General features: G+C 37.7%; 1 protein-coding gene across 1 annotated transcript; it reads right to left on the bottom strand.

Moving 5' to 3' along the window:
• Positions 1-497: 497 nt before the first annotated feature.
• Positions 498-23,821, bottom strand: SH2D1A (SH2 domain containing 1A). The gene is made up of 4 exons (XM_070290793.1): positions 23,054-23,821; positions 9,362-9,425; positions 4,591-4,735; positions 498-3,261 (listed from the first exon to the last, which is right to left on the bottom strand). The coding sequence occupies exons 1-4, from the start codon at positions 23,188-23,190 to the stop codon at positions 3,221-3,223; spliced, it is 387 nt and encodes a 128-aa protein (XP_070146894.1). The 5' UTR covers positions 23,191-23,821; the 3' UTR covers positions 498-3,220.
• Between the last annotated feature and the right edge of the window lie 918 nt (positions 23,822-24,739).

Genomic DNA, 24,739 nt, shown 5'->3' with positions numbered 1-24,739 from the left:
AAGCTTGTCTTCCTACTGACCTTAAGAACAAATTTCAGAGGAAATGAGCAAGTATTTGATAAACTGTCATGTTCCTCGTGGGCTTGCTGACACACTTTTTTTTCCCCTGAAGAAAGGTGTACATGTAGAAATATATGTGCATTTTTCTGCCTGTGCTCAGCATCTTATAGGTATATGTTAGCATGGCAATATTTTAGATATGGCAAGGATATGACCTTTCTGTAAAGGTGCAAGCTATTATATACTGGGAAATAGCAAGGATGCTCATGCCAGGAAAGAAAAAGTGGAAAAAAAATGATAAATAAAAGGCCAGCAAAAGAAGACAGTGGGTAGGGACATCAACTGTAAAATTTGACAGTAGCAAAATCAGAAAAGCACTTACCTTTTTCAGTGAATTAGTCCAATAAGAAAAGTAAGATGAACTTCATCAATGCTTTATTTAGTATATCAATAGCACCTATCTTTGAATATTTTTGAAAGGAATATTTTAAGACAAATTAGGAAAATAAAGCTTTCAAATACTTTATTATAATAGGATAAACCATAGATGATTCAAAAAAAAAGTTTTTTCAAAAAAGACTCTGGTAAAGGAACATGCAAACAATTCATACTTTTAGGATTATTCCAGAACAAGTTAGGGTAAAAATTAATTATACCTATTAAAATTTAAACCCAAGCTACAAATATTTAAAAAGTACTTAAACATATGCATTTTATATTGAAAGTCAGCTTTCTTAATTCCTTTACAAATTAAAGTGATGCTTTTACTTCTAGAAATGGTAACTGGCACACAAATACATCATCGTGGCCATATTCCACCTTTGCAGTCCCATAGCATCCAGGTTAAATGCTCAGAAATCAGATCTTGCCAACAGAGACAGTAGCTTTGTGTCTCAGCAGGTCTCTAATTATTAACCAAGCTCACCACCTCACATGAAGAACCCAGAACAGAATTCCAAGTCACTAGGTTACATAGAAACTTTGCTTTTTCCTATGGACTATAGGCTGAAATGTTTGGATTAATGCATTCTGCCTTTAAAGACAGCTCTATCTAGGGAACCCTCATACACTGTTGGTGAGAATGCAAATTGGTGGAGTGCCTGGGTGTTCTTTGGAAGGAATGATGCTAAAGCTGAAACCAGTACTTTGGCCACCTCATGCGAAGAGTTGACTCACTGGAAAAGACTCTGATGCTGGGAAGGATTGGGGGCAGGAGGAAAAGGGGACGACAGAGGATGAGATGGCTGGATGGCATCACCGACTCAATGCACATGAGTTTGAGTGAACTCCGGGAGTTGGTGATGGACAGGGAGGCCTGGCATGCTGCGATTCATGGGGTCACAAAGAGTTGGACATGACTGAGCGACTGAACTGAACTGTGGAAAAACAATATGGAGGTTTCTCCAAAAAAAAGTGAAAATAGAGCTACCATATGATCCAGCAAATTCCACTTTGGAGTATATATCCAAATAAAAACAAAAACACTAATTCGAGGGATATGTGCACCCCAATGTTCAGAGCAGCATTATTTATAATTGCCAAGCTATGGAAGCAACCTGTCCATCAACAGATTAATGGATAAAGAAGATGTAGTATATTTACAATGGAATACTACTCAAGCATATAAGAAAAGGAAATGTTGTTATTTACAGCAACATGGGTAGACTTAAAGGGTATTATGCTAAGTGCAACAAGTCAGAGAAAAACAAATACTATATAGGATCACATATGTAGAATCTAAAAAATACAACAAATTAGTGAATTTCAAAATAAAAAAAGCAAACAGATATAGAAAACAAACTAGTCATTACCAATGACAAGAGGGAAGGGGGAGGGGAAATAAAGGCATAGGGAATTGAGGTTCAAACTATTCTGTATAAAATATGCTACAAGGATATATTGTAAAACACAGGGAATGGCCAATATTTTATAACTATAAACGGAGTAGAACATTTAGAAAAAAGACAGATCCACCTACACATTGGGACCCTCTCTTACCATGTACTTATCAACTTTTACTGTTACTTTCTTGTGTTTTATTGTTACTTTCTTTATTATCTTTTATTGACTGTTTTCTTGTCCAACTAGGCAAGGGGCTGCCTGACCATGGAGGCCAGGTGTTCTCACTTCTCCACGCAGGTACCTATTGTGTTAGCTGAGTGAATGAATTCTCTGAGCCCTGAAGCAACTTGACGTGTAATCGAATTGCAAGAGTCGTGAAAATATAAATGTGAGAAGAAAATACCAGTATCCATCACTGTGTAAAATCTTGGCTCTCACATAGGTTGCAATCACTCGGAATTGTTAAAAATTAATGTCACCTGTAAACTTCTGATGGTCTTGTCTGGCCGCCCCATAGAAAACAGCTTGGAACTCAGCTGCTCACGAGCCACGGCCAATGAGCCACAACTGCTAAAGCTCCCTTTCAAAATAAGGTTGCACATGGAGTGGCAACTACTGCAGTAGAGGTAAATGAAAAAAAGTAAAGCCCACTTCATTGGATTTGTAATATAATTCAATCCTACAGCATCAAATTTAATAAACATGTAGAGCATATTTTAAATTATAAGATTTTTAAACTCCAGGCTGATCTGTGGATTTTACTGTCCAACATCAGAACACTAGGTAAGACTAGGCAAGAAGGTTGCTTTCAGAATTAAAGAGAAATTCTTCACTCTTTATCTAGCACTTGTTTTCAACACACAGGGCACAGCTTCAAAAATCCCCAAAGAGCCTACAACATCATAGCTAGTGGAGAGCATAATACCTAATGTAGAACCACACGTGACAAAGATGAAGAACACGAACCAGCTTCCTGCCATATAATCAAGCAAGACATTTTCAAATCAGTAGCTATCAAATAATATTTCACTAAAAATGGTGCTTTCGAGAAAAACTGAGGATTATTTTTATTTATATTTGGCAAGACATGACATTAATCTTTATAAAGTATCATTATTTTTTAAATCGTTTCCCATTTGTAAATATAATAACTGAAAATAATCTGTGGAATTATTTTTCCCCAATCCTCATTTCAAAGCTCCTCATTATCCAAAAAGTCCATTTCAGCTTTAACATCATGCTAGATGCTTCCATTACAGGGCTATGATGGTTTTAGAAATACATTTGTAGCTCACTGAACTGTATTATCTATTATATATAAGACTTAGCATATATTTAAATTATTGAAAATAAAGTACAAGGTGTGTTTTCCTTTTCTTCATGGTGCTTTCAGGAGGACATCAGGATCGTCTCTTCTTCCTAAAGAAAAACAATAACAAAAATCAAGGAAAGATAAATTTACAAGCTATTAAAATTACAAGTTAACTCAAACTTATAAAATTTCCCACTGCATAAAGTTCACAAAGATAAAATCCCATGATCTAGCGCAAGCAACTAGTATTTAAAACTGTTACAGAGAATAGAATACTGAGCCAATTTGTAAATTGGAGTTCTATTTACATTTCTTTTCAAAAAGCTAACTACTCAATTTAATTCACTACTTGAGTCTAATTGTCAGTTTATGCCTGAGCTTGGGTCCTGTCAAAAACGGAAATAACAACTCATTTCATCATAAATATTTATTGTTTCAATCAACACATATCCTCTTACTTCAGACAAATGATTAACCCCTTTCAATAGATGTCAGCTATCACAAATCTGACAGCTGAGGACATTGGCTAGTGTTCGGTCATTAGCTTGATATGTCCATTAAAACGGCTTTGCTCAAGAGATTTAACAATTTGCACTAGAGGAATAATAAAGTCGACTAACTTTCTTTCCTTTGCTACAATAAAATTTTATTAATTCAAGCGTCACAAATCCAGAAATCAGGATCGCGTGGACCAACCTAACATTAGCCTTTCCACCCTTGAAAGGAGAACACTATCTGCTAAGCAAAGGTGAAGAACAAACCCAGATGTTCTCGGAATTGTCCTATATTTCAAATGATTTGTGTCTGAATTTGTGAAGTGAAATGGTACTTATGGAGCCACAAAACAGGCTTGGGAAAACAAGACGGGAAAAGAGAGATGAACTGTTGTGGGCTCATAGTATTTTTTCTATTTCTGCAGAGTTTTATTAAAAGTCTATAGTATAGCATGTGGAAATCCAATAGCATAGGAACAGCCTCCCCTCAGTTGGGCTATCGGCTCCATCTACTTTCTCATTGCATTTTTCTTTGCTGTTGTTCAGTTGCTCAGTCTCATCCGACTCTTTGTGACCCCATGGACTGCAGCACACCAGGCTTCCCTGTCCTTCACTATCTCTCGGAGTTTGCTCAAACTCATGTCCTTTGAGTTAATGATGCCATCCAACCATCGCATCCTCTGTTGCCCTCTTCTCTTGCTGCCCTCAATCTTTCCCAGCATCAGGGTCTTTTCCAATGAGTCAACTCTTTGCAACAGGTGGACAAAGTACTGGAGCTTCAGCATCAGTACTTCCAATGAATATTCAGGGTTGATTTACTTTAGGATTGACTGGTTTGATCTCCTTGTTTGTATTTTTCTTACAGAATTATATGTTTATGACTAGGGTTGACTCATAGCCCTGAGCTTCCAAAGCCTATCAGAGAAGGACAGTAAACCATACCTGTGGCACCTTGTGTACTTCTAGCTGAAGGCTTCTTCTCAACTGGATACTGCAAAGGTATTACAATACCTTGATCTGGCTTCTGAAATGCTGAAATGAGATTTTTTATTTTCCGGAAAAATCTTTTATGTACCCCCGGTGCTGTCTGGAAAATAAAAGGTCGATCAGATTATTCATCTACCTCATAATTATACAAAAAGGGCCTACAAAATGTGTAAGGGATGCTGAGAGAGGTAACATTTGTGTAACTTATTCAAATATTTGAAAACAGAAGGAAGCAGGAAAAACAACATTCTAGAAGAGCTCACTTTGGTTGGCTGAATTGCCCTGCAAGAGGAGCTAATGAGCTGTCATTTCAGTTCTCCCTAGGGTGGTATTAGTTCGTACAAGCCCCTGCTCATCACCCTGCCCTTCCCACCTGCTACCCTTCATACATCCCAAACCTCTAAGGGTATACAGGCCATTACCCACAATGAATTCACCAATGGAGAGGATGAAGTTAAACAGGGGGAAAAAAACACAGATCCTACAGGTCATTAATAAAAAGCTTAAAGAACCAAGAAAAATTTTTAAAGCAAACAAAACAAACACCCATTTTCCCTGTCATCATTCCACAATGTAAAATGCTACACAGGAAATTTAAAATTGCATTTTAAATGCAGGGCTAGTTAGTCCTCATACTCTGACTCCATAATCTGTCCTGCCTCATCCTTCACATTCAGTTTTTTCCTGCTTGGGAAACTTCCCTATCCTCCCCCAAATTGTTCTCTCCATCACCACTTCACTTGACAAGGTTTTCTCTGACATGAAAATGAAAGACTCTCTGAGGTCACCTTTATTTATTCATCTGGTTGGTTTTGAAGGGATCATTATTTGCAGGTGACTATTAAAATATACTCCTTTCCTGACATCAATTATCTTGTAAAGACACTACTTGAAATCAACAACAATTTCCTGCAAAAGCTTATGAGTCAAGCTTTAGGCATCAGCTCAAAACTGTCATTTTACATAAAATAAAATAGTATTGCTATAAGTGATTGAACAATGACCAGTTTTTTTTTTTTTTTTAAGACAGCTGTTTTTCAGCTCTTCCATCTGGAAAATTTTGAGGTGGGAGCTGTTCATTTGTTAGCATTTAATGAGAAAACAGGAAGGCTGGCAGACAGACTTCTGTCAACTAGACTAAATGCTGAAGATAACACACTATCCACTGTAACTCTTGGTCATTTCCTACATCGGGGTAAATAGATTTTCATTTAAAACACTGAAAAAGTTCTTTTTATTGATAGTTTTAAATAAATGTCCACTCAGAGGCCCACACAGCTACTCAGTAGATGTAGAATACTCTCTCACTCAGCTCCAACCTTATGGTCAAAACACCTTTCCAGAATTCTGTTGAACCCTCATCCAAAAGAACATGGCCATTCTTATAGGAGTCCAAAATTCTTTGGACTCTTACAGAAGTCCTAGAGTTCCTTGGCTTCAGGATAGAATCTCCAAATGGCAAAGGCAAGCTGTAGGCACAAAATAATCTTCTTGTATCTTCCTTAGAGTACTTTTTCATTTTCAAAGCCTTTTCCCATCTCTTGCCCCCACTATTTGACAGACTGGCTGTTCTTGAATGATTTGGTTCCTCCCATTTGACAGACAAGAAAATGAAAATACAAAGAGATAATTCAGCTTGCCCAAGTCACACAGATAACCAGAGCCAGAATTGGCCCTAGATCCCAGGACCCAGTGCCTTTCCTCTCAGATTAGGACTAGACCAAACAGGTTCTAGTGAGGTTAGAGTCACAGACCAGAAGAGAAACTATACACTCCCCCAGTATGGAAAGATTTCAAACCACACATTTTTTCACCTGTTCTTGTGGCTTGTAAAACCATTTATCAACAAAAGCATCTTTTTTATGGGGATTTATATGCAGTTAACCTTGATTATCCACGCTAACAGAGAGGAATAATAGCATGGGATGTAAAAAAGCAATTGAAATTTGGCATGTAATGTTGCACTGGCAGATAAGTGACCAAATTTATAATGTTTTGCTTAGGTCAATAAGTGAAATTATTTAACGTCTACTGATCTACTGATGATCAAACATCCAGAAAGCCCAAAAGCACTGAAGTCAGCAGAGGGGTGTTAGTACATTTCTTATAATGTACCACAGACAATGTACATATTAATAAACGATGGGTGACTGTCTGTAGAATTCTCTGAATTAACAATTTGACTAAATTTTAGCCTGAGTCACATGAGATAAATTAATACACTTGGCAATGATAAAACCTAAAATTCTGTCTAAAATGAGAAATTCACATCATATTTGTCTTTCATAATTGAGTGGATCCAGGGTTCAATTTTACTCCGCTCTTTGAAACAAATCGCAGACATACCTCAATTTCTAGCACAATCCTTGCACAGAAGATGAAGTGCTACTGTCAAGATTTTTCCTGCAGGGTAGCAAACTAAAGCATTGTTCCAAAAAGCAATATAAATATCTGTTATTTACCCAATTTTGAAAATACATTTACCACAAGAATTGTACCACTGACATCTCCCGTCCTGTCACTGAACTCAGCTATTGTTCAAATTTGCACATTTGCCATACTGTCATCTCTTAGTTATCCATGGAAACATATTTTGGATCACAGCTGGTCTTCAATATGCTCTAGAGAAATTTCTTCCAGTCAGGCGATATGAGCTCTGAGTATACACACTAGTTTAATATTCACCTTAAGAAAAATGTAACTAAGAAGGCAAATTTAGTAGATAGGGAAAAATGCAATGCATTTCAAAAATAAATCTAGAGTTGTTTTTTTTTTAAAACTGTTTTCCTTTTGGAGAAAACATGCCAATCTTCTGCTCTCTTGGTGCAGATAATTACAATATTATTAGATAAACGGGTCAGACCAGACAACAGAATGAGAGAGCATTTGTGTTCAATAAGCCTTTTCTTTCCTAACATGATCACAAACATGTAACACTCTGCGTGTGATGTTGTACTTGAAATGGAAGAAAATGAATTAAAACAAAAGGTTAGCTAAACCCTACTAATTTAAGATCCTTTTCATACAGAATGTTCTTCAGAAGCGGAAGGCTACTTCTTATTTCTGGCCAAATTATATACACATATATATGTATGTATCAAATGCTACTATTCCTCATAATAAATGAAATTTCATTTCCTATTCAATTATCTCTGCAGTGATGCAGATAATTTTTTAAAATAAACAGGTATAAACAGTTTTGATTAGAGATAGTACTGCTTTTCCTCTAATTAGTATCATGGCATTAATTATCCTGATATAAAGCAACAATGTGTTTGAAAACTTGCCCTAATTTATCTCAGTAGTTCAAAACATTTGTAGTGTGCAATTTGTGCTTTCTAGTTTACTGATGCATCTTTAAAGGTTTAGAGCTATTTTAAATTTTTTTAAGCCTAGTCTTTAGAATTTCTTAAATGCATAGAATGTGTTATTAATAGAGGTTGATATTAGCATTTACAAACAGCTCATGGTGAAGTGCTTTCATTATAAAGACAGACTGTTTTTATATAAGAGTCAGAAATCATTTGAAGTCAAAAGTTTCCATTGCAGAGCCCTCTATTTTGACAGCAGGGTAATATACTATCCTGGTAGGTAGAAAGAGATCCACTCTATAGGCATTTCTTGCAATGGCACAGTGACTTTCAAATTTTTCAAAACCATCAAAATCCATTTTTCTAATGAAATCTTTCTCAGAGCCCCACTTGCTAAGCAAAATAAAGGCTGCTCAGATTAAAGACAAATTGGGGACCCAAAGCATACCCGCACATCCTCCTCTCCTCCTATAACCCCCTGGGCACCTCCAAGGCACCTAGATGGAAGGACCTTAGGATTTTGAAGAGCATAGCTCGAAAGCTACTATAATATTCCCTCTCTCTCCTTCTCACCTATCCTTGCCCTTTCATATGGTTCAGCAGGGCATCCTGTCACCAAAGTAGAGCAGCCTTGATTATCCTAATACTTGGAAAATCCTCTATTCTTCAAACTTTTATGATAGATAATGTGTAACACTTAACTGTATATAATCACACTGTTCAGCAACTTGGGTGAATTCCCATTGTTGAGGGCTTTGCTAGTTAGGCCTGTGGCTAAGAGCTTTCCTTACACGCATTATCTCATTTAATCTTCAAAATGAATACTATGAGTAAGCGACTATTTTTAGCCTTATTTTATAGATGAAGAAACTCGTTCAAAGAAAAGTTAAGTAACCTACCCAAGGTCAGAGACCTCTCAGAAAGGGGCTAAGGGTGGACAAGACGTGTAACCCAGAGCCACCTGACAGCAAACGCCAGGCTCGCATTGCTGTTGAATTCATTTGGTATCACCTCAAGGGTCTTATAAGCTCTTAGAAAACAAGAGTCATGTTGTTTGATCCCCCACAGAACCACTTGTGTTAGTATTATTTAGTAAATAATTGTAGATTTGATTCTTTTATATATTTTTGATAGACTTTCTAAGATTTCACTTAGGTACTAAAACTTTACCACTATCCTTTAGCTTTGTTATCTTTCCTCCAAAGTCAGACACTCCATACAATAGTGGCTGAACAGAACTGGGACCAAAATTTTTTTTTAATGATCCATGAACAATTTTGGATTAGAGCATTAGTGATTTGAATTGGAGGAATATTTGGGGAATGTAGGATTTGACAGCTCTTTTATGAAAGCAATGTAAAAGTCAAACAGCTCCCCAATACCCCCAGAAGCAAAAATAAATAAAAGAGCTATACCTCAGCACTCCAAGAACCTGTTTCTGTCTGGGACACTCGGTATGTATAAATGTAACCTTGATACCTGTGAAAGAATAAACTTTCATTACTGAAAAATTCCAAAAGAACAATGGGTGTTCTAAATTTCAGCTTTAACTATTACATATAAATATACATATACTGGGACACGCGTATATGGCACCAAGTCATTCATAGAAATAAAAGCCTGGGGACTCTAACTTGCTCACACATTATATCTAGCTAGTCACAGTTTCCAGTAAACCTTCTTTACTTTTTTTTTTTTTTTAATGAGGGCACTCACACTCCTAAGGATTTGTCAAGTTGAGAGACTGCTGGGACAGAAAGAAACTAAAGACCTATTGTAATTGGTAAAAATTACAAATTACTAAGCCAGCCTAGGTGTCACAGTTGGTAAAGAATCTACCTCCCAGTGCAGGAGATGCAAGAGATGTGGGTTCAACCCCTGGGTCAGGAAGATCCCTTGAAGTAGGAAATGGCAATCCACTCCGATTTTCTTAACTAGAAAATTCCATGGACAGAGGAGCCTGGTGTGCTGCAGTCCCTGGGTTCGCAAAGAGTCAGGCATGATGGAGCATGCACATGATGACAAATTATTACATAGATTCAACAAAGTCTAGCTATATTACTTTTTAAGTACATGTTGCACCTTAAGGTAAAAACATTTCACTGGGCTAAGGTACTATGAGGCCTACTTAAGTTAATAGTAATAATATTAATTATAAATATAATAAATGTGCTATATCCCTATGATGTTACTATTATTATGTAACTTTATAATATAGTACTACTAATAATTTGAATTAAAAAAGAGTCCTGCCAAAGTACTTGAAATAAGCTTGTCCTTTTAGATGGCATAAATATTTTCCCCAATTATTCAGTATGTATGCATATTATATATCTGTATAGTTGATTTCTACTACATGCCAAGAGTTTTACATGCTGTATTAGTTTGCTCAGACAGATATAGCAAAATACTATAGTCTGTGTGGCTTAAACAAAAGAAATGTATTTTTGCACAGTCCTGGCAGCTAGAAATCCAAGATCAAGGTGCCAGCTACATATGTTTTATTCTGAGGCCTCTCATCTTGCCTTGTAGGCAGCCACCTTCTTGCTGTGTGCTCACATGACCTTTTCCTTGTGTGTGTGTGTGTGTGTGTGTGTGTGCGTGTGTGTGTGTGTGTTGAAAGAGATCTCTCTTTTTAAAAGGCCACCAATCTTATTGGGTTGGGGCCTCACCCTTACAACCTCATTTAACCTTAATTACATCCTAAAGGCCTGTCTTCAAACATAGCCACTTTGGGGATTAAGCTTCAACATATGAATTTGAGGGGAGGGGGACATAATTCAATTCATAGTATTCCAACACTGGCACCCCCAGATTCACACCTTCTCTCATGTAAAATACATTCATTCCATCCCAACAGCCTCAAAAATCTTCAATACATTCCAGCATAAACTCTACAGTCTAAATAAAGCCCAAAGTCTCATCTAAATATCATCTAATGATGTATGACTGCTCCTGAGTCAAAATTCTTCTCCAGCTATGAACCTGTGAAACCAGACAAGTCACATGCTTCCAAAATACAGCAAGGCAAGCATAGGACAGATGTTCTCATTCCAAAAAGGAGATATCAGGAGAAAAGGGGTGACAGGTCCCCTAAATGTACAAAATTTCATAAGGTAAATTCCATTAGATCTTAATGCTTGAGAATAATCCTTTTTGAATTGATGCTCTACCCTCCAGCCCCACTGGGTGGCACTGTCACCCCCATGGCTCTGCAGCAGCAGCCCTGCCCACCTGGCTCTGCTGGGCACTGATCCTGCCTCTGAAATTTAGGTGAAAGTGACCTTGCCCTCCTAGGCTTATGCATTCTGGTGCTGTGGTGAGAGTGGCAGCCCTGATGATCTCTGAAACACTTTCAAGATGATCTTTCCATTTTCTTGAAAGATAAAGCATTTTTGCAGCCAAATTGCTCTGCTGCCCTATCATGTTCCCTTTGGTCCAAACTGACAGTGTCACTGATGCTTTGGTCCAAACTCTATTCCTAGCTTCAGCTGAGATGACTAGTTAACATCGTGGGTAATCTACTTAAGAAGCAATTGTCCAGCCACTCCCTTGGTGTTCTCTCCAGACCAAGCTTCCTCATTTTTTGCCATATGAGTGGGCTGAGAATTTTCCAAATCTTTCAATTCTGGTTTCTTTTTGCTTAACAACTCCTTCTTTGCTTCATCTTTCTCCTTTTCCATTTTATCATAAGTAGTCACGAGGAACCAAGGTACTCTTTCAACACCTTGCTTAGAGATCGCCACAGCTAAATATTTAATTTTCAGGTTCTACCTTCCGCAAAATATTAGAACACAGTTCAGCCAAGATCTTTGCCATTTATAATCAGGATGGCTTTTCCTTTAGCTTCTAACAACACATTTCTCATTTTCACCTGAGACCTCATCAGAATGACCTTTAACATCCATCATTCTACCAACACTGTGTTCACAGCAATGTAGCTTTTTTCTAGCATTCATCTCCAAACTTCTCTAGTCTCTACCCATGATCCAGCTCCAAAGCCACTTCCACATTTTTAGGTTTTTGTTACAACACCACTAGACTTCTCAGTACCAAAATCTATACTAGTCTGCTTGGGCTGTCATAACAAAATGCCACAGACTAGGTGGCTTAAACAAAAGAAATTTACTTTCTCATAGTTTTGAAGGCTGGAAGTACAAGATCAAGGTGCCAGCAACATAGGTTTCATTCCAAGGCCTTTTTTCTGGCCTGGTGGACAACCGCCTTCTTGCTGTGCTCTCACATGACCTTTTCTTTGTGTGCATTCATTGAGAGAGGGTGCTGTCTCTCTTCTCATAAGGCCAAGATGCTTTTGGATTAGAGCTGTACCCTTACGATCTCATTTAACCTAAATTGCTTCCTAAAGGCCCTATCTCCAAATACATCCACACTGGGAGTTAGAACTTCAACATAAGGGTTTGACAAGGACACAATTCAGCCCACAGCACATGCATTATCTCTTTTGGACCCAACAGTAATCCTATGAGCTTTATATTGTGAAATTGATTTTATAGATGAGGAAACTGAAACTTTGAAAAGTTAAGTAACCAAAGCCACACTACAAATCAAGCACCAAAGGTGGGCTTTAAATCAGACCTCTTTGACTCTAGAGCCCTGGCTTTTGATTCCCACCCTGTAATGGATATAGATTATTTATTATATTTTAGCATATATGGTACATGCGTGCATGCTTAGTCACTCAGTCACTTCTGAGTCTTTGCGACCCATGAACTGTAGCCCGCCAGGCCCCTCTGTCCGTGGGATTCTCCAGGCAAGAATACTGCAGTGGGTAGCCATTCCCTTCACCAGGGGATCTTCCCAACCCAGGGATCAAACCTGGGTCTTCCACATTGCAGGCAGATTCTTTATCATCTGAGCTATCAGGGAAGCCCCAGTATGTATGGTACTGCTATTTAATTTGCCTCACAAACCTTTGCTTCATAGAAAAGTACAGTAAACTTTTATGCTGAATCATTTCAAATTATGAATCTGAATATTCACAGTTTTATTTCAGACATTTTCTGATTGCTATTCTTTGGCACAAGTTTGGGTCAAAATATATATTTGATTAGAACATATGTTAAACTCTGGTAAAAATAAATGTATTTAAATCTAAAAGAACCTAAGGAATCTAAAGTATCTCAAACAGGGTCACCCTTGAGTAGTTGACCTCACTTACCATTAATCCCTTATAGAACTAAAAGTCTTTAAATATGTGGATTAAATTACTGTATTTTTAATCAATATCCAAGAGTACTGTTACCTAAGGGATAAAAAAAATTAGGTCTAAAACACTTTAGTCAGGTTTATTCGATTTGTGAAATCCAAAAAAGGGTCAATCTAATTTGCTGCTGTGATTACAGGAGATGTTTCATTTTTGTTATAAAGATTTGCCAGAATATTTATATCATATATAAAATAGCTTGATATATGCATATAATATACTATTTAGCACATATGCTAAATAAATATAAAATATTACATTGTAAAGCCTTTTGCTTTTTTAATCAATTGAAATGTACCTTAAAATCCACTGATTTCAGTAAGTACTCTACAGGGAACAAGTCAAGCATTTTGAGTTCCATTTTTCACTATGAGAACTCCAAACATAAAGCTTTAAGTGGTTTTCTTAAAGTTACACAGCAGGGAATTCCCTGGCAGTCCAGTGACTAGGACTTAGTGCTTCCACTGCAGGGGCCTGGATTCAATCCCTGGTTGGGGAACTAAGACCCCCAGATGCCACCAAAAAAAAGAAGAAAAAAAAAGGAAAATGGAGGTAGGAGCAGGGAAATAGCATAGGCCTTTATTTAGTTCCATTTTCCCTATGGAAAGCGATTAATGGCAATAATTCAGTATCATTAAAGGTGTTCTGGAAATTAATTATTTAAAATCTCAGCAACGATGCAAGCAAAATCATAGGCAACTGGTTTTCTACTTTCTCAAACAATGGGTTTCTAAAAGATACAATGAATCTATCTCTCTACTATCATTCAGCCTCATTTAGTCAAAATAAATGAGTCTGTTTTGAAAATTGTTTCCTAACGAATCTGATCTTATCGCACTTTCAGTTAAGCAGCAGGAACCTGAGTACCACTTCAAAAGTCCTTACCTCTTCAGTCTCGAACAACCTGATGTTAGCGGCACATAAAACTCCTTGTGATCAACCCATTAAACTTTAACAGTCTCCTACGCCCCAGCTCCTTCGATTTCTGAATGAGCAAAATTGTCTCCCCCCTCAAACAAGCCAGCATTTCATCTCTTCCACTTCCAAGTTGCTGGAGTAATTGACCAAAGATCTCCTGTAGCCAACTCTCATGGATATACTCTCATATATCACTGATGGAAGAGATTTAAAACAGTGCAATTCAAATTATATTCCCAGGGTATTAGCAGAGCATCACCTGGGACCTTGCTAGAAATGTAGAATCTCGTGCCCACTCCGGAATTGCTGAGTCAGAATCTGAAATATTAACAAGATTTCCAGATGATTTGTAGGCACATTAAAGTTACAGAAGGATTTATTAAAAATGCATGGAAAATGCTCACACCTCATCGGCTTCTTTAACTCAACCTGGGTGCATCTGTGCCGCCACCCCTATAGTCACTCAGTCTATGTTTTCAGAATGAAATTTTATTTAAGTATAAGCTGAAGCTTTTTCAAGGGTTTCAGTCTTCATAGAACAGTGTTTCTAAACTTCTTACTCTTTCTTCCCCAACAAAATTTCAGTTTTGTTTTCTGTAGCTTGTATTAAGAAATAGTAATCTTATAATATAAAAGTAAACTAAAATATGGATTATCTCTTTTCCAAACTATACATGCTCTCTCCCCATCCACTGAAAAATCACTGTTTTAGGGAATAAATTGGCAAGTTATAACAAGGGCTATAAAACTGGGTATTTTTGACCTTATGACCTTCCTTATCTTCACCCGCTCTAAGGAATGAAATGGAAAAAGCAATTTGACCAAGATTTTCATAGGAGTTCTATTTTAATAGTGAAAAAATAGAATTAACCTAAGAAATGTAACTCAAAATAAAGAAATGGCAGCAGAAAGAATGGTTCAAAACTAAACCAAAGTTCAAAGATATTAAAGAGCTATATTTTTCAAAAAAATTTAAGCACATGGACCATGTCAATATAAAATGATGGTATGTGAAAAAAATGGACACAAGGAGAGAGAGATGCCACTCTGATTACTGTTCAAAACTATCCCTGTATGTATATAAATGTAAATTTAAATTAACATAAATACATCTTTGCATATTAATTTTCCTTTTTTTCTTTTTTGGCCATGCCATGGCATTCAGGCTCTTAGTTCCCTGACCAGGGATCAAACCTGTACTCCCTGCAATGGGAATCTTAACTAGTGGACCACCAGGGAGGTCTGATAATTTTCCTTATAATGTTATACAACTGACTAATATCATTGTTTTTAAATAAACAGAAGTGAAATTGTAATTTGAAGCTTTAAAAATCCAACTTAAGCAAATCACAAATTAGAAAAATATTGTTCTTTTTAAAAAACTGAGACTCCAATACTTTGGCCACCTGATGCAAACAACTAACTCATTGGAAAAGACCCTGATGCTGGGAAAGATTGAAGGCAGGAGGAGAAGGGGACGACAGAGAATGAGATGGTTGGATGGCATCACCGACTCGATGGACATGAGTTTGAGCAAGCTCCGGGAGTTGGTGATGGACAGGGAAGCCTGGTGTGCTACAGTTCATGGGGTCGCAAAGATTCAGACATGACTGAGTGACTGAACTGAACTGACTGACATCCCTTTAGGATTATTTTTCCTCTGACTCCCTATTAATATAGACAAACCAAGAATGTAATAGTGTAATCTTTGGTGGGGGGCAAGCTGTGATACATGTGGGATCTTAGCTCCCCAACCAGGGATCAAACCTGTGCCCCCTTCATTGGGAGCATAGTCTTAACCAATGGACAGCCAGAGAAGTCCAGAATATACTGTAATTTTAACTTCCTTCCTCCATCAAACTGTTAGTCACACTTGTTGATAAGCCTGGAATTTTAAATTTACCATGAGAAAAAAAATCTAGAAAATTAATAATTGGTAGAAAGCAATTTTGTTGCTGTTGCCATTAACTAGTTTTCTTGAAAAATTAATTTCTTAAAAAAACAAATATTTTGCATTTCAATGACTACAAAGCATGTGTTGATTCTAACATTAAAATGTGCCTTTATCTTTTCAAAAGCTGTCCCCAATTCTTAAAAAATGTTCTGGTTAGAAACAGACAAGAAGAAAGCAACCCGATTTATTTCTTATTCTCTCAAAAGGTCAGCATAGGGGACAAATCTTGCTTTAAAATTGGCGAAACCACATCAATTCCTTCTTTATACCACTTCAAGGGCTACACAAAAGAAAAAGTTTAGCTACACCTGACTTCATGACACCACAAATAAAGCAAGCTAGTGCCCAGGCTGCCTATGTCTATACAAACAAATGTTATGTGCAAAATTCAAGGCACAATTATAATGTGACTGATTTTTTAACAACTATTCCAGAGCTTTTATACCCAGAGGAATGGTATGCTATACAAAGCCATCATTACTGAGAGTGTTCTCTGATTCAAGAGGTTTTCCAGTTTCCTATACCCCAATCTTCTTTCTTTCAGAGTGAATTTGAATTTTCAGAACCATCAAAAGTCATTCAGCTTCAAGTTTGATGGTAAAACTCTGTAAAACCAACTTCAATGAGTCATGACAATGAATATAATCTCTTCTTCCCTTGAAGTGCCACAGAACGTTTTATTTATGTACTCATACAATGGTCTAACTTTGTCTCACAATTATTTATAGATTTTTTATTTATATTAATGAACACCTACTACATATTAACTTTGTAAATGTTAACTCATGCAAGAATTCTCATAACAACTCCATGAGGTAACTAGTATTATTATCACCGTTCCCTTTTCCACAGATAGGAAACCTGAGCCATGGATAATTTAAGTAACTTGCTCAAGGTAAAATAGCCAGGTAAGGGCCACAGTTGGGATGCACACCCAGAAGGTTTGGCTATAAGTCATGGGCTCTTAACCATTTTTCTATGGTGCCTCTCTTACATCAGAGGGACTGAACAAATGAATCTTTAGGTAAATCCTAAAGCCAGGACTTGCCTGGCGGTCCAGTGGTTAAGACTTCTCCTTCCAGTGCAGGGGGTGAGTGTTCAGCCCCTGGTAGAGGAGCTAAGATCCCACATGCCTCATGGCCAAAAAAAAACAAAACATAAAATAGAAACCATACTGTAATAAATTCAATGAAGACTTTTAAAATGGTCCACATTAAAAAAAAATCTTTAAAAAAGCATAGTTCTCAAAAAAGGAAGGAGTCTGCTTGGCCTTATGACTGGAAAGAGCGAGCAAAGGAAGGGGCTAAAGCATAGAGACCAGATGGGGAGAGCCCCAAAGAGTCAACCTAGGCTTTCCTTTTGCTTTAAGCTAATGACATCTTTAGACTAATCTTACACCTTAATTTTACATTGTCAACCAAAGTCAGCACTTGATTTATTGGCTTGTGAACTGTCCTTTTGGTGGTTTGTGTATTGCAAATTTAATCCTATGCTGTTAATGGATTGTACTCAGACAATCCAAAATAATTCTAGTGGCCTAAATTATCATGAAGATAAATGTGGCACCAACACACATAGCCAATTGTATTCAAAAACTAACTCGTTAAGTTTTATAATTTCTCATTCTTCTGTTCCCCTTAAATACAACTGATAAACTGGAGTTTTCTTTTGTCACTGTTACTTCCCCTATTTCTCCAGTTCAGTTGTTTGACAGGCACTTTATTCCCAGTCATCCTTTAAATCTTCAGGGACAAAAAGATAATTATCCTTTTATCTAAAGACACATATGTCAAATGACTTCATTATGTGTCCCTTTATATATATATATTTATTATATATAAAGAATATAATTTCTTCTTCCCAATTTTTCATCAGATAAAAGTAGCAAATTCAGATATGTACAGAAAGATGTACAGAAATAAACTATCTATTCAAACTAATTATTTTAAATATTTTAAATTGGTTTTCCTTTTATTACCATCAAACTATCCCAGTGGGCATTTAGGACTTTCCCAATGGTTGTTGACATTGAGGGTGAAAAAGAAAGAAATGCGAGGGCTCACATGTACCTTAGTGAAAGAAACTTGATATACCTTGAAAACCAAAAAGTATAAAATTAAATTGAATTTAAACTATTTGCATGGATATGAACATTTAGTATACTGGATAAATACAAAAAAATACACAAAGTCAGCAGATTTTCTGTTGCAAAAGAAAATATGGTAGGAAAAATTTCCATTTATGATAGAAATTAAAAAAATAGACACATACATGCATGCTCACAGTAACTAGAAATAAGCCTAACAAAAATATGCAAGACCAATGGGAAGAAAACTATAAAACTCTATTGATGAATGTAAATGAAAAAATTAATAAATGGAGAGCCAGATCAGGTTTTTGGATGGGAAAACTAAATTCTTTAAAGATGACAATCCCTCCTGAACTTATGAATGAGTTTAACATAACCTCAATGGGATTTTTTTAATTAAAATTATTCTAGATTTCATCTTGAAGACCCAACAGATAAGAATAGCAAATAATGTTTTAATATATTTGAATATTATCATACTACAGAGCTAGTATTACAAGAATAAACCAATTGATCCAAATAGAGAACTGCAAAACAGTAACTGTTATAGGTAAGAATTTAACATATGATAAACTAGGTTAATAAATCAATCAGGAATGGAAGTTCTATTTAGAAATCATTAGCTATTTTGAAACAAATTCATTTAGATCCTTTCTCCACATCAAAATAAAACTCCAAATGAAATTAAAGAGTTAAACAGAAACTAACCAAATCATAAATTTAAAGCAAAACTTGAAGTGAAGTTATAGGGTATCTCTGCAAGTCAAAGAACTTTCTATGTTGGGAAGCAAAGGGAGAAATCAAACACAAGGAAAATGAATGATGGATTTTATTAAAAATGTTCATTTTTGTGTGTCAAAGAAAAGTGATGGCAAACACCAAACTGAGAAAAGATACATCAGATCAAGGATTAGTATATAAAAACTCATACTGTATTCAGAAAAATAGTAAGATCCAAATGGTTAAATGGGCAAAGTACACACCAAAGAGTCAATTCATGAGCAAGGAAATACAACAGTTTACCAACCATATAGATACTTGATCACTAGTTAAAGAAATACGAAATAAAGAATGAGACATCAAATTTCAAGAATTTTTTTAACAAGAATACTCATTTCTAGGGAGCATGCAGTGAGACAGACACTTTCATGCAGTACTGGTAAGCATATATATAAACTGGAATAACCGCTTGGGAAAAAATATTTGATGATCATGTATACATCAAGAATCTTAAACTATTCATGTTTTCGGATCTAAAAATAACACATCTTGAAATTTGTTATAAGGAAGTAAGCATAAATACGAGGAAATCTTTAGGGATTGAAATATGAATCATGACAAACTTCATAACAGCAAAAAAAGAATGGAATGATTCATATGTCTAAAATTAGATGACTGGTTAAGGAAAACATAGTTGGGTTGGTTGGACTACCATGAAACTATTAAAAATACTGTTTTAAAATCACTTGTAAGAACATTATATACAAACATGCCTTTTTCAAGTTAAGTGGAAAATGCAGCAGAATACAGTATTAGAAGAGCACATGCGTTTATAAAGCAATTTGTTTTATTAAAATATAGAAGAAAAACCACTTAATCTTCAACAATAATTATCTTTACATTATAAAACTATAGATGATTTTCTCTCATTTCTATTATCTACATCTTAAAAATTTTCTATAATGTGAATAGGTGTTTAGGAACTATTTTTAATAGACTTATTATACCAAAATCTGGATTTATTTATTGAAAACAATTGGAAGAAAAACTTCTTGCTTTAAATGAAGATGAGCAATCCTATCAATGGAGGATCTCTTTAATACTTTTTGACATTATTCAGTTTTCCAAAATGAACAGAGGAAAAGGTGATGATCAGGGGTTCAGAATTGGGGAAAGGAGCAAATCTAGTGAGAAAGTATAGTATAAAGTACAGCTCAGCTTCCCTGGTGGCTCCAACAGTAAAGAATCCGCCTGTAGTGCAGAAGACGCAGGTTTGATCCCTGGGTCAGGAAGATCCCCTGGAGAAGGGAATGGCTACCCACTCCAATATTCTTGCCTGGAAAATTCCATGGATAGAGGAGCCTGGCGGGCTACGGAGGGTGGCCACAAAGAGTCGGACACAACTGAGCGACTAAGCCACCTTACCACAGCACAAAAGGCACATGCAATGTGTTATTTCTGCAATAAAAATACAGAAACTAAAGCTCAACCAAACCTTCTTGGACAATGAAAATAAACAAAAGACAGAATGAGAAACTATTTTGAGTGAACACTACAGTCAATGCATGTTTGTTAGCTGTACTTTGTTGTTCATTTATATATGTCACCGTCAACATTGTTATTTCTTCTGTATATCATAACTATACGTGTTTTGGTTTAAAAATGAGTATATGGTTTATTTCAAAATAAAATTTGATTTTGTTACTACAGTGTAGTACTAAAAAAGAGGAAATGAAATGTTTACGTTTATCAGAAGGGATCCTTGGCTCAAAAAAAAAGCTGAGAAACTGTCATAAAAGGCACTGTATCATTGTGTCTTCCCTCTGCAGCAGTCTGGCCATCAGCCTCTAGGACTTGGAGGCCCAGTGTGCCCACTGAAAGATATGTTAGGGGGACTCCCAATTTGCCGACTATTTTCTGCTACTTCATAAAAAGGTTTGCATGGAGAACCTACAGTCATAAAAACTGCATTTAGGCAAGATTCACTTTGGACAAAACCTTAATCTGAGAATTTCCCATCTGTCTAAGTTAATTCCTTACGTGGCCCTGGCCAATTTGAGTAATAGGCTAAGATTATCCTTCTCTCTTGCATCTTTTACCAACTATAATCTTCTGCAGAAGATAGAGCACACATTATTATTCTTGTTTTAGAAATATGGAAACCAAGACCTACAAAAGTTGAGTGATGTCCCAGAGGCCACATCCTGGCCTCCTGATATCAGCCCAAAAGCCTACTGCCATAAAGAATTTGCCTTGACAGCTCATTCATTAATTCAGAAACATTTATTGAGTGCCTGTTGCATGCCTCATGATACCTGTTGCATGCCAGGCTGTGTTCCTGGTGCGGGAGATGGTGTCTCTGCCCCAGAGAGATTACATTCTAGCAGGAGAGCCCAGCAAGACAAAAGTAGACAAGCAAACGTCAGACAGCTGAAAGCTCCCAGAAGAAAATTAAAGTGACAGATTATAACTGGGACAGGGAGAAGGGACTTATTTTAGAGGCTAGTCAAGGAAGTCCTCTCTGAGAGAAGAGGGAGAAGGAACAGTTAAGTGTGAAGATCCTAAGCAAGGAGCAGCTTGGCAAGCTCGAGAAACAACAAAGAGGCCAGTGCGTCTGAAGTCTTAGGAACATCCTGCCACACACTGTCCCCGGCTCTTCCTTCCCTTCCCAGGCCTTTTGTACCTTAATTTTTACCTCTAGGTTGAGGGTCCCATTACCTCCTTTGGTGAGCTTTCCTAAAGAAGCTCCTCTCACCAGTTCACTCACTCCTCCACCTTCTATTGATAAGAAAAGAGCCTAGGAATACGAGTTGGCTTTCACTGACCTACCCCAGTTTTCACTTTCGAGAAACAATAATATAAGGAAAACCTAAAATCTGAGCCCAAGGGATTCACTAGCTTGCACATATTTCCCTTGTAGCTTTTATAACAAACGTTTTTAGCATGGCCTGAGAGTTGCCACAAATATGCCTTGCCCATTTAAAAATAATACAATAAACAATGAAAATCCTCTAACACCAGGCTCAATACAATCTCTCATCAATGACCTAAAGGAACTTCAAAATCTTGCCATGTATCATCAGACACCAAAATTACAACCAAGCATTTTCCCTCATTTTGTTTCTGTCTAGAAGCTACTGTACAGGGCTGCTGCTTTCATGAGTGTTTTTACCCTGCTAACAAAGAGTGATTGAGCTAGGGACTTCCTTAGAAACACCCCGTGAGTACTTAAAGATATTGACTGAAATATATATACATTATATATATATAATATATTATAATAAAAAGTACTGAAAGAGAGTGAAAAAATAATAACAACAACAGCTTACTTTTACTGAACACTTAGTATGCATCAGGTCCAGTGCTAAATTTTCTACGTGCATTACAGCATTTAATGCTCAGTCCTATGAGGTAGGTAGTAATATTACACTTTTTGGACAAGAAAACTGAGGGACTGCGAGGTTAACTTGCCAAAGCCAGCATCAGACTAGCACAAGATTAGGTCTTAGCTCTGCCTGACCCTGGAGCCCTGGAGTAAAGATGAAGGTGCATCTGATTCAAAATGGGGCTTTAGACCAAGAGATGCTTAGGTAAAGGGCAAAGCTGAATCATACCAGGGTGCTTTCCCTCCATGTCCTTTACGACTATTGTCTCTCCCAGCGTTTATCACGGAAAGGCCCTATTTCTGAAACCCCACCCCACCCCCCTCCAACTCCTGTAAAGAAAGCTAATTAAGCAAATCCAGAGAGGTGGTTTTATTCAGAAACGTCCCTCTCTCCCACATCCTGACCTAACTGGTATTGCTGTCTTAAAGGATTCCGTTTCTTAGTCTTCTTCCTCTCCTTGAATTTGAAATCTTCCTTTGGGAAGATACCTTCAAAGCCATTGCCAGAGGGCTGGAGAGAAAGGCCTCTCCTCTGAGGAGCTGGTGGCCCTATATCTGGCCATTCCCTCATCCCAGGCCTCCACCTTGCTGGCCTCTACCAGAGGTCCAACCTGAAGCCAGGAGCCTGAGTCCTTTTGGCAGCAAAGGTAAATTCTAGGCTCCTTTTCCTCCACTGCAAAGAGCATTCCTACAGCCGCCCCCAAAGGCGCTGGAGAAGACCCTCTGAAGAGCAGGAAGCCCAGGCGAGACAACCCCAGTGAGGGACGTGAGCCGCACGGTGGGCAGTGGGGGCTCCAGGGCCCCGTCATGTACTCACAGCACACACAGACAGTACACGCCGGGAACACTCTCGCTGTCCCTCAGCAGATAGCTGCCGTCCAGGCCCGTGGCGAGCAGGAGGTTCTCCCCCGTCTCCCGGCTGATCTTGCCATGATACACAGCCACCGCGTCCATGGCCAGGGGACAGTAGCAGGGAAAGGCTGCTGTTGCTGCTGCCGCCGCAACCAGGCACAACTCAGCCACCTGCCTCCCTGTTCAGCCAGATGTTCAAAAAAGAGAAAGGAGCGCCCCAACAACAGGATGTTGTCTACCTGCCTCACAGCCTCCTTCTCGCACTTCAGTGAAAACCAGGTCAGCAGTTTAGCAGCTTGGCTACTGCCCTAGGGTTCGATTCCCCCCTCCCCTCTCTGCTCCGCCTCTGCCACAAAAGGGTTGGGGTGGATGGATGGACAGAGAGGGGAGGACTATTGGAAGAAGGTCCTTGCAGGATGCGGCCTGTGCTCCCAATGCATGCAGACATGAATGCCTGGTAATGTTTCTGTCCTTGTAGTTTTCCCAGGAAGGCCACCCTGACTTAGCTTAAATAGTCCCCAAAGGGGTTAATGAGACAGGGAAGCCGTGTTGATCTTCATGTGGGGCAGAAACATACTGACAGAGAATGAAAGGCCCAAAAGCTCTGAGACCAAAACACAGAGGTCATCAGTATTGTCAGTGGGTGATCCCCACTGAGCACAGGCAGGAGGCTCCTAGGGAATCAGAGGCAAGAAGTGAACAGCCGACTTGGGATCCACTGCCTCCCCTCCCCAAACCCTCCCCCTTCTCTTTGACTCCTCCTAGTCATCTCCAGCAATCTTGATCCTGAACAAATCAAACATTTCCAGGCTTCTTGTCCAAGATCCCAAAGTGCTGGTTGAGGTACAAAAATCAGTCTGTGTCCAAAGATGTTCCAGATGTATCTATTTGATGGGCCTTAGATGAGAGAATAAATCATTTCATTGGTGTTTTGCCTTCATGCGGACTTGTCTGTGCCTTTTGACATACAGGGCCTACCTTTTAGCATTTGGGACATCAAACTTAAGTCCATTGTGAGTGTTGATAATTGCGTTGTATCTTTTATCATCTGTAGTTAGTAGAGAATATGGTTTTTGTTCAATTGATGCTAAGCTATCAAATTTTTTAGAACCTTTCAACCTTTGTTTCCTTCTCTCTTGTATTTCAAGATGTGCTGTTAAGTAATATTTCCCCCAAACTTCCTCATTTTTCACTAGAACGAGACCTTGTTTAATGTTTGAAGCTGAACGCTCTTCTACATTTTTTCTTTTGAGTGTGTAACATACTTTTCTTTTTCTTTTTCTTTTCAGATTTTTTTTGATGTAGACCATTTTTAGTCTTTATGGAAGTTTTTATAATATTGCTTCTGTTTTATGCTTTGGTTTTTTGGCTGCAAGGCATCTGGGATCTTAGCTTCCCATGCATGTATGCTAAGTCGCTTCAGTTGTGTTCAATTCTTTGCAACCCTGTGGACTGTAGCCCACCAGGCTCCTCTGTCCATGGGATTCTCCAGGCAAGAACAGCGGAGGAGATTGCCATGCCCTCTTCCAGGGGGTCTTCATCAAACCCACACCCCCTACATCAGAAGGTGAAATCTTATACCACTGGACCACCAGGGAAGTCCCTGTAAAATACTTTTTAAAATTGAAATTTAAGTAGCTGAAATTATGTT

Source organism: Ovis canadensis, chromosome X (genome assembly GCF_042477335.2).
Source record: "Ovis canadensis isolate MfBH-ARS-UI-01 breed Bighorn chromosome X, ARS-UI_OviCan_v2, whole genome shotgun sequence".
In the NCBI taxonomy this organism is placed as follows: domain Eukaryota; kingdom Metazoa; phylum Chordata; class Mammalia; order Artiodactyla; family Bovidae; genus Ovis; species Ovis canadensis.
This window is presented reverse-complemented; position numbering and strand designations above follow the sequence as displayed.

Coding starts and splice junctions, on each gene's coding strand:
- SH2D1A (XM_070290793.1), bottom strand. CDS start 23,190: ATGGACGCGGTGGCTGTGTATCATGGCAAGATCAGCCGGGAGACGGGG. Junction 9,426..23,053: donor GTGTACTGTCTGTGTGTGCT/GTGAGTACATGA, acceptor ATTCTTTCACAG/GTATCAAGGTTACATTTATA. Junction 4,736..9,361: donor CAGGTTCTTGGAGTGCTGAG/GTATAGCTCTTT, acceptor TTTATTTTCCAG/ACAGCACCGGGGGTACATAA.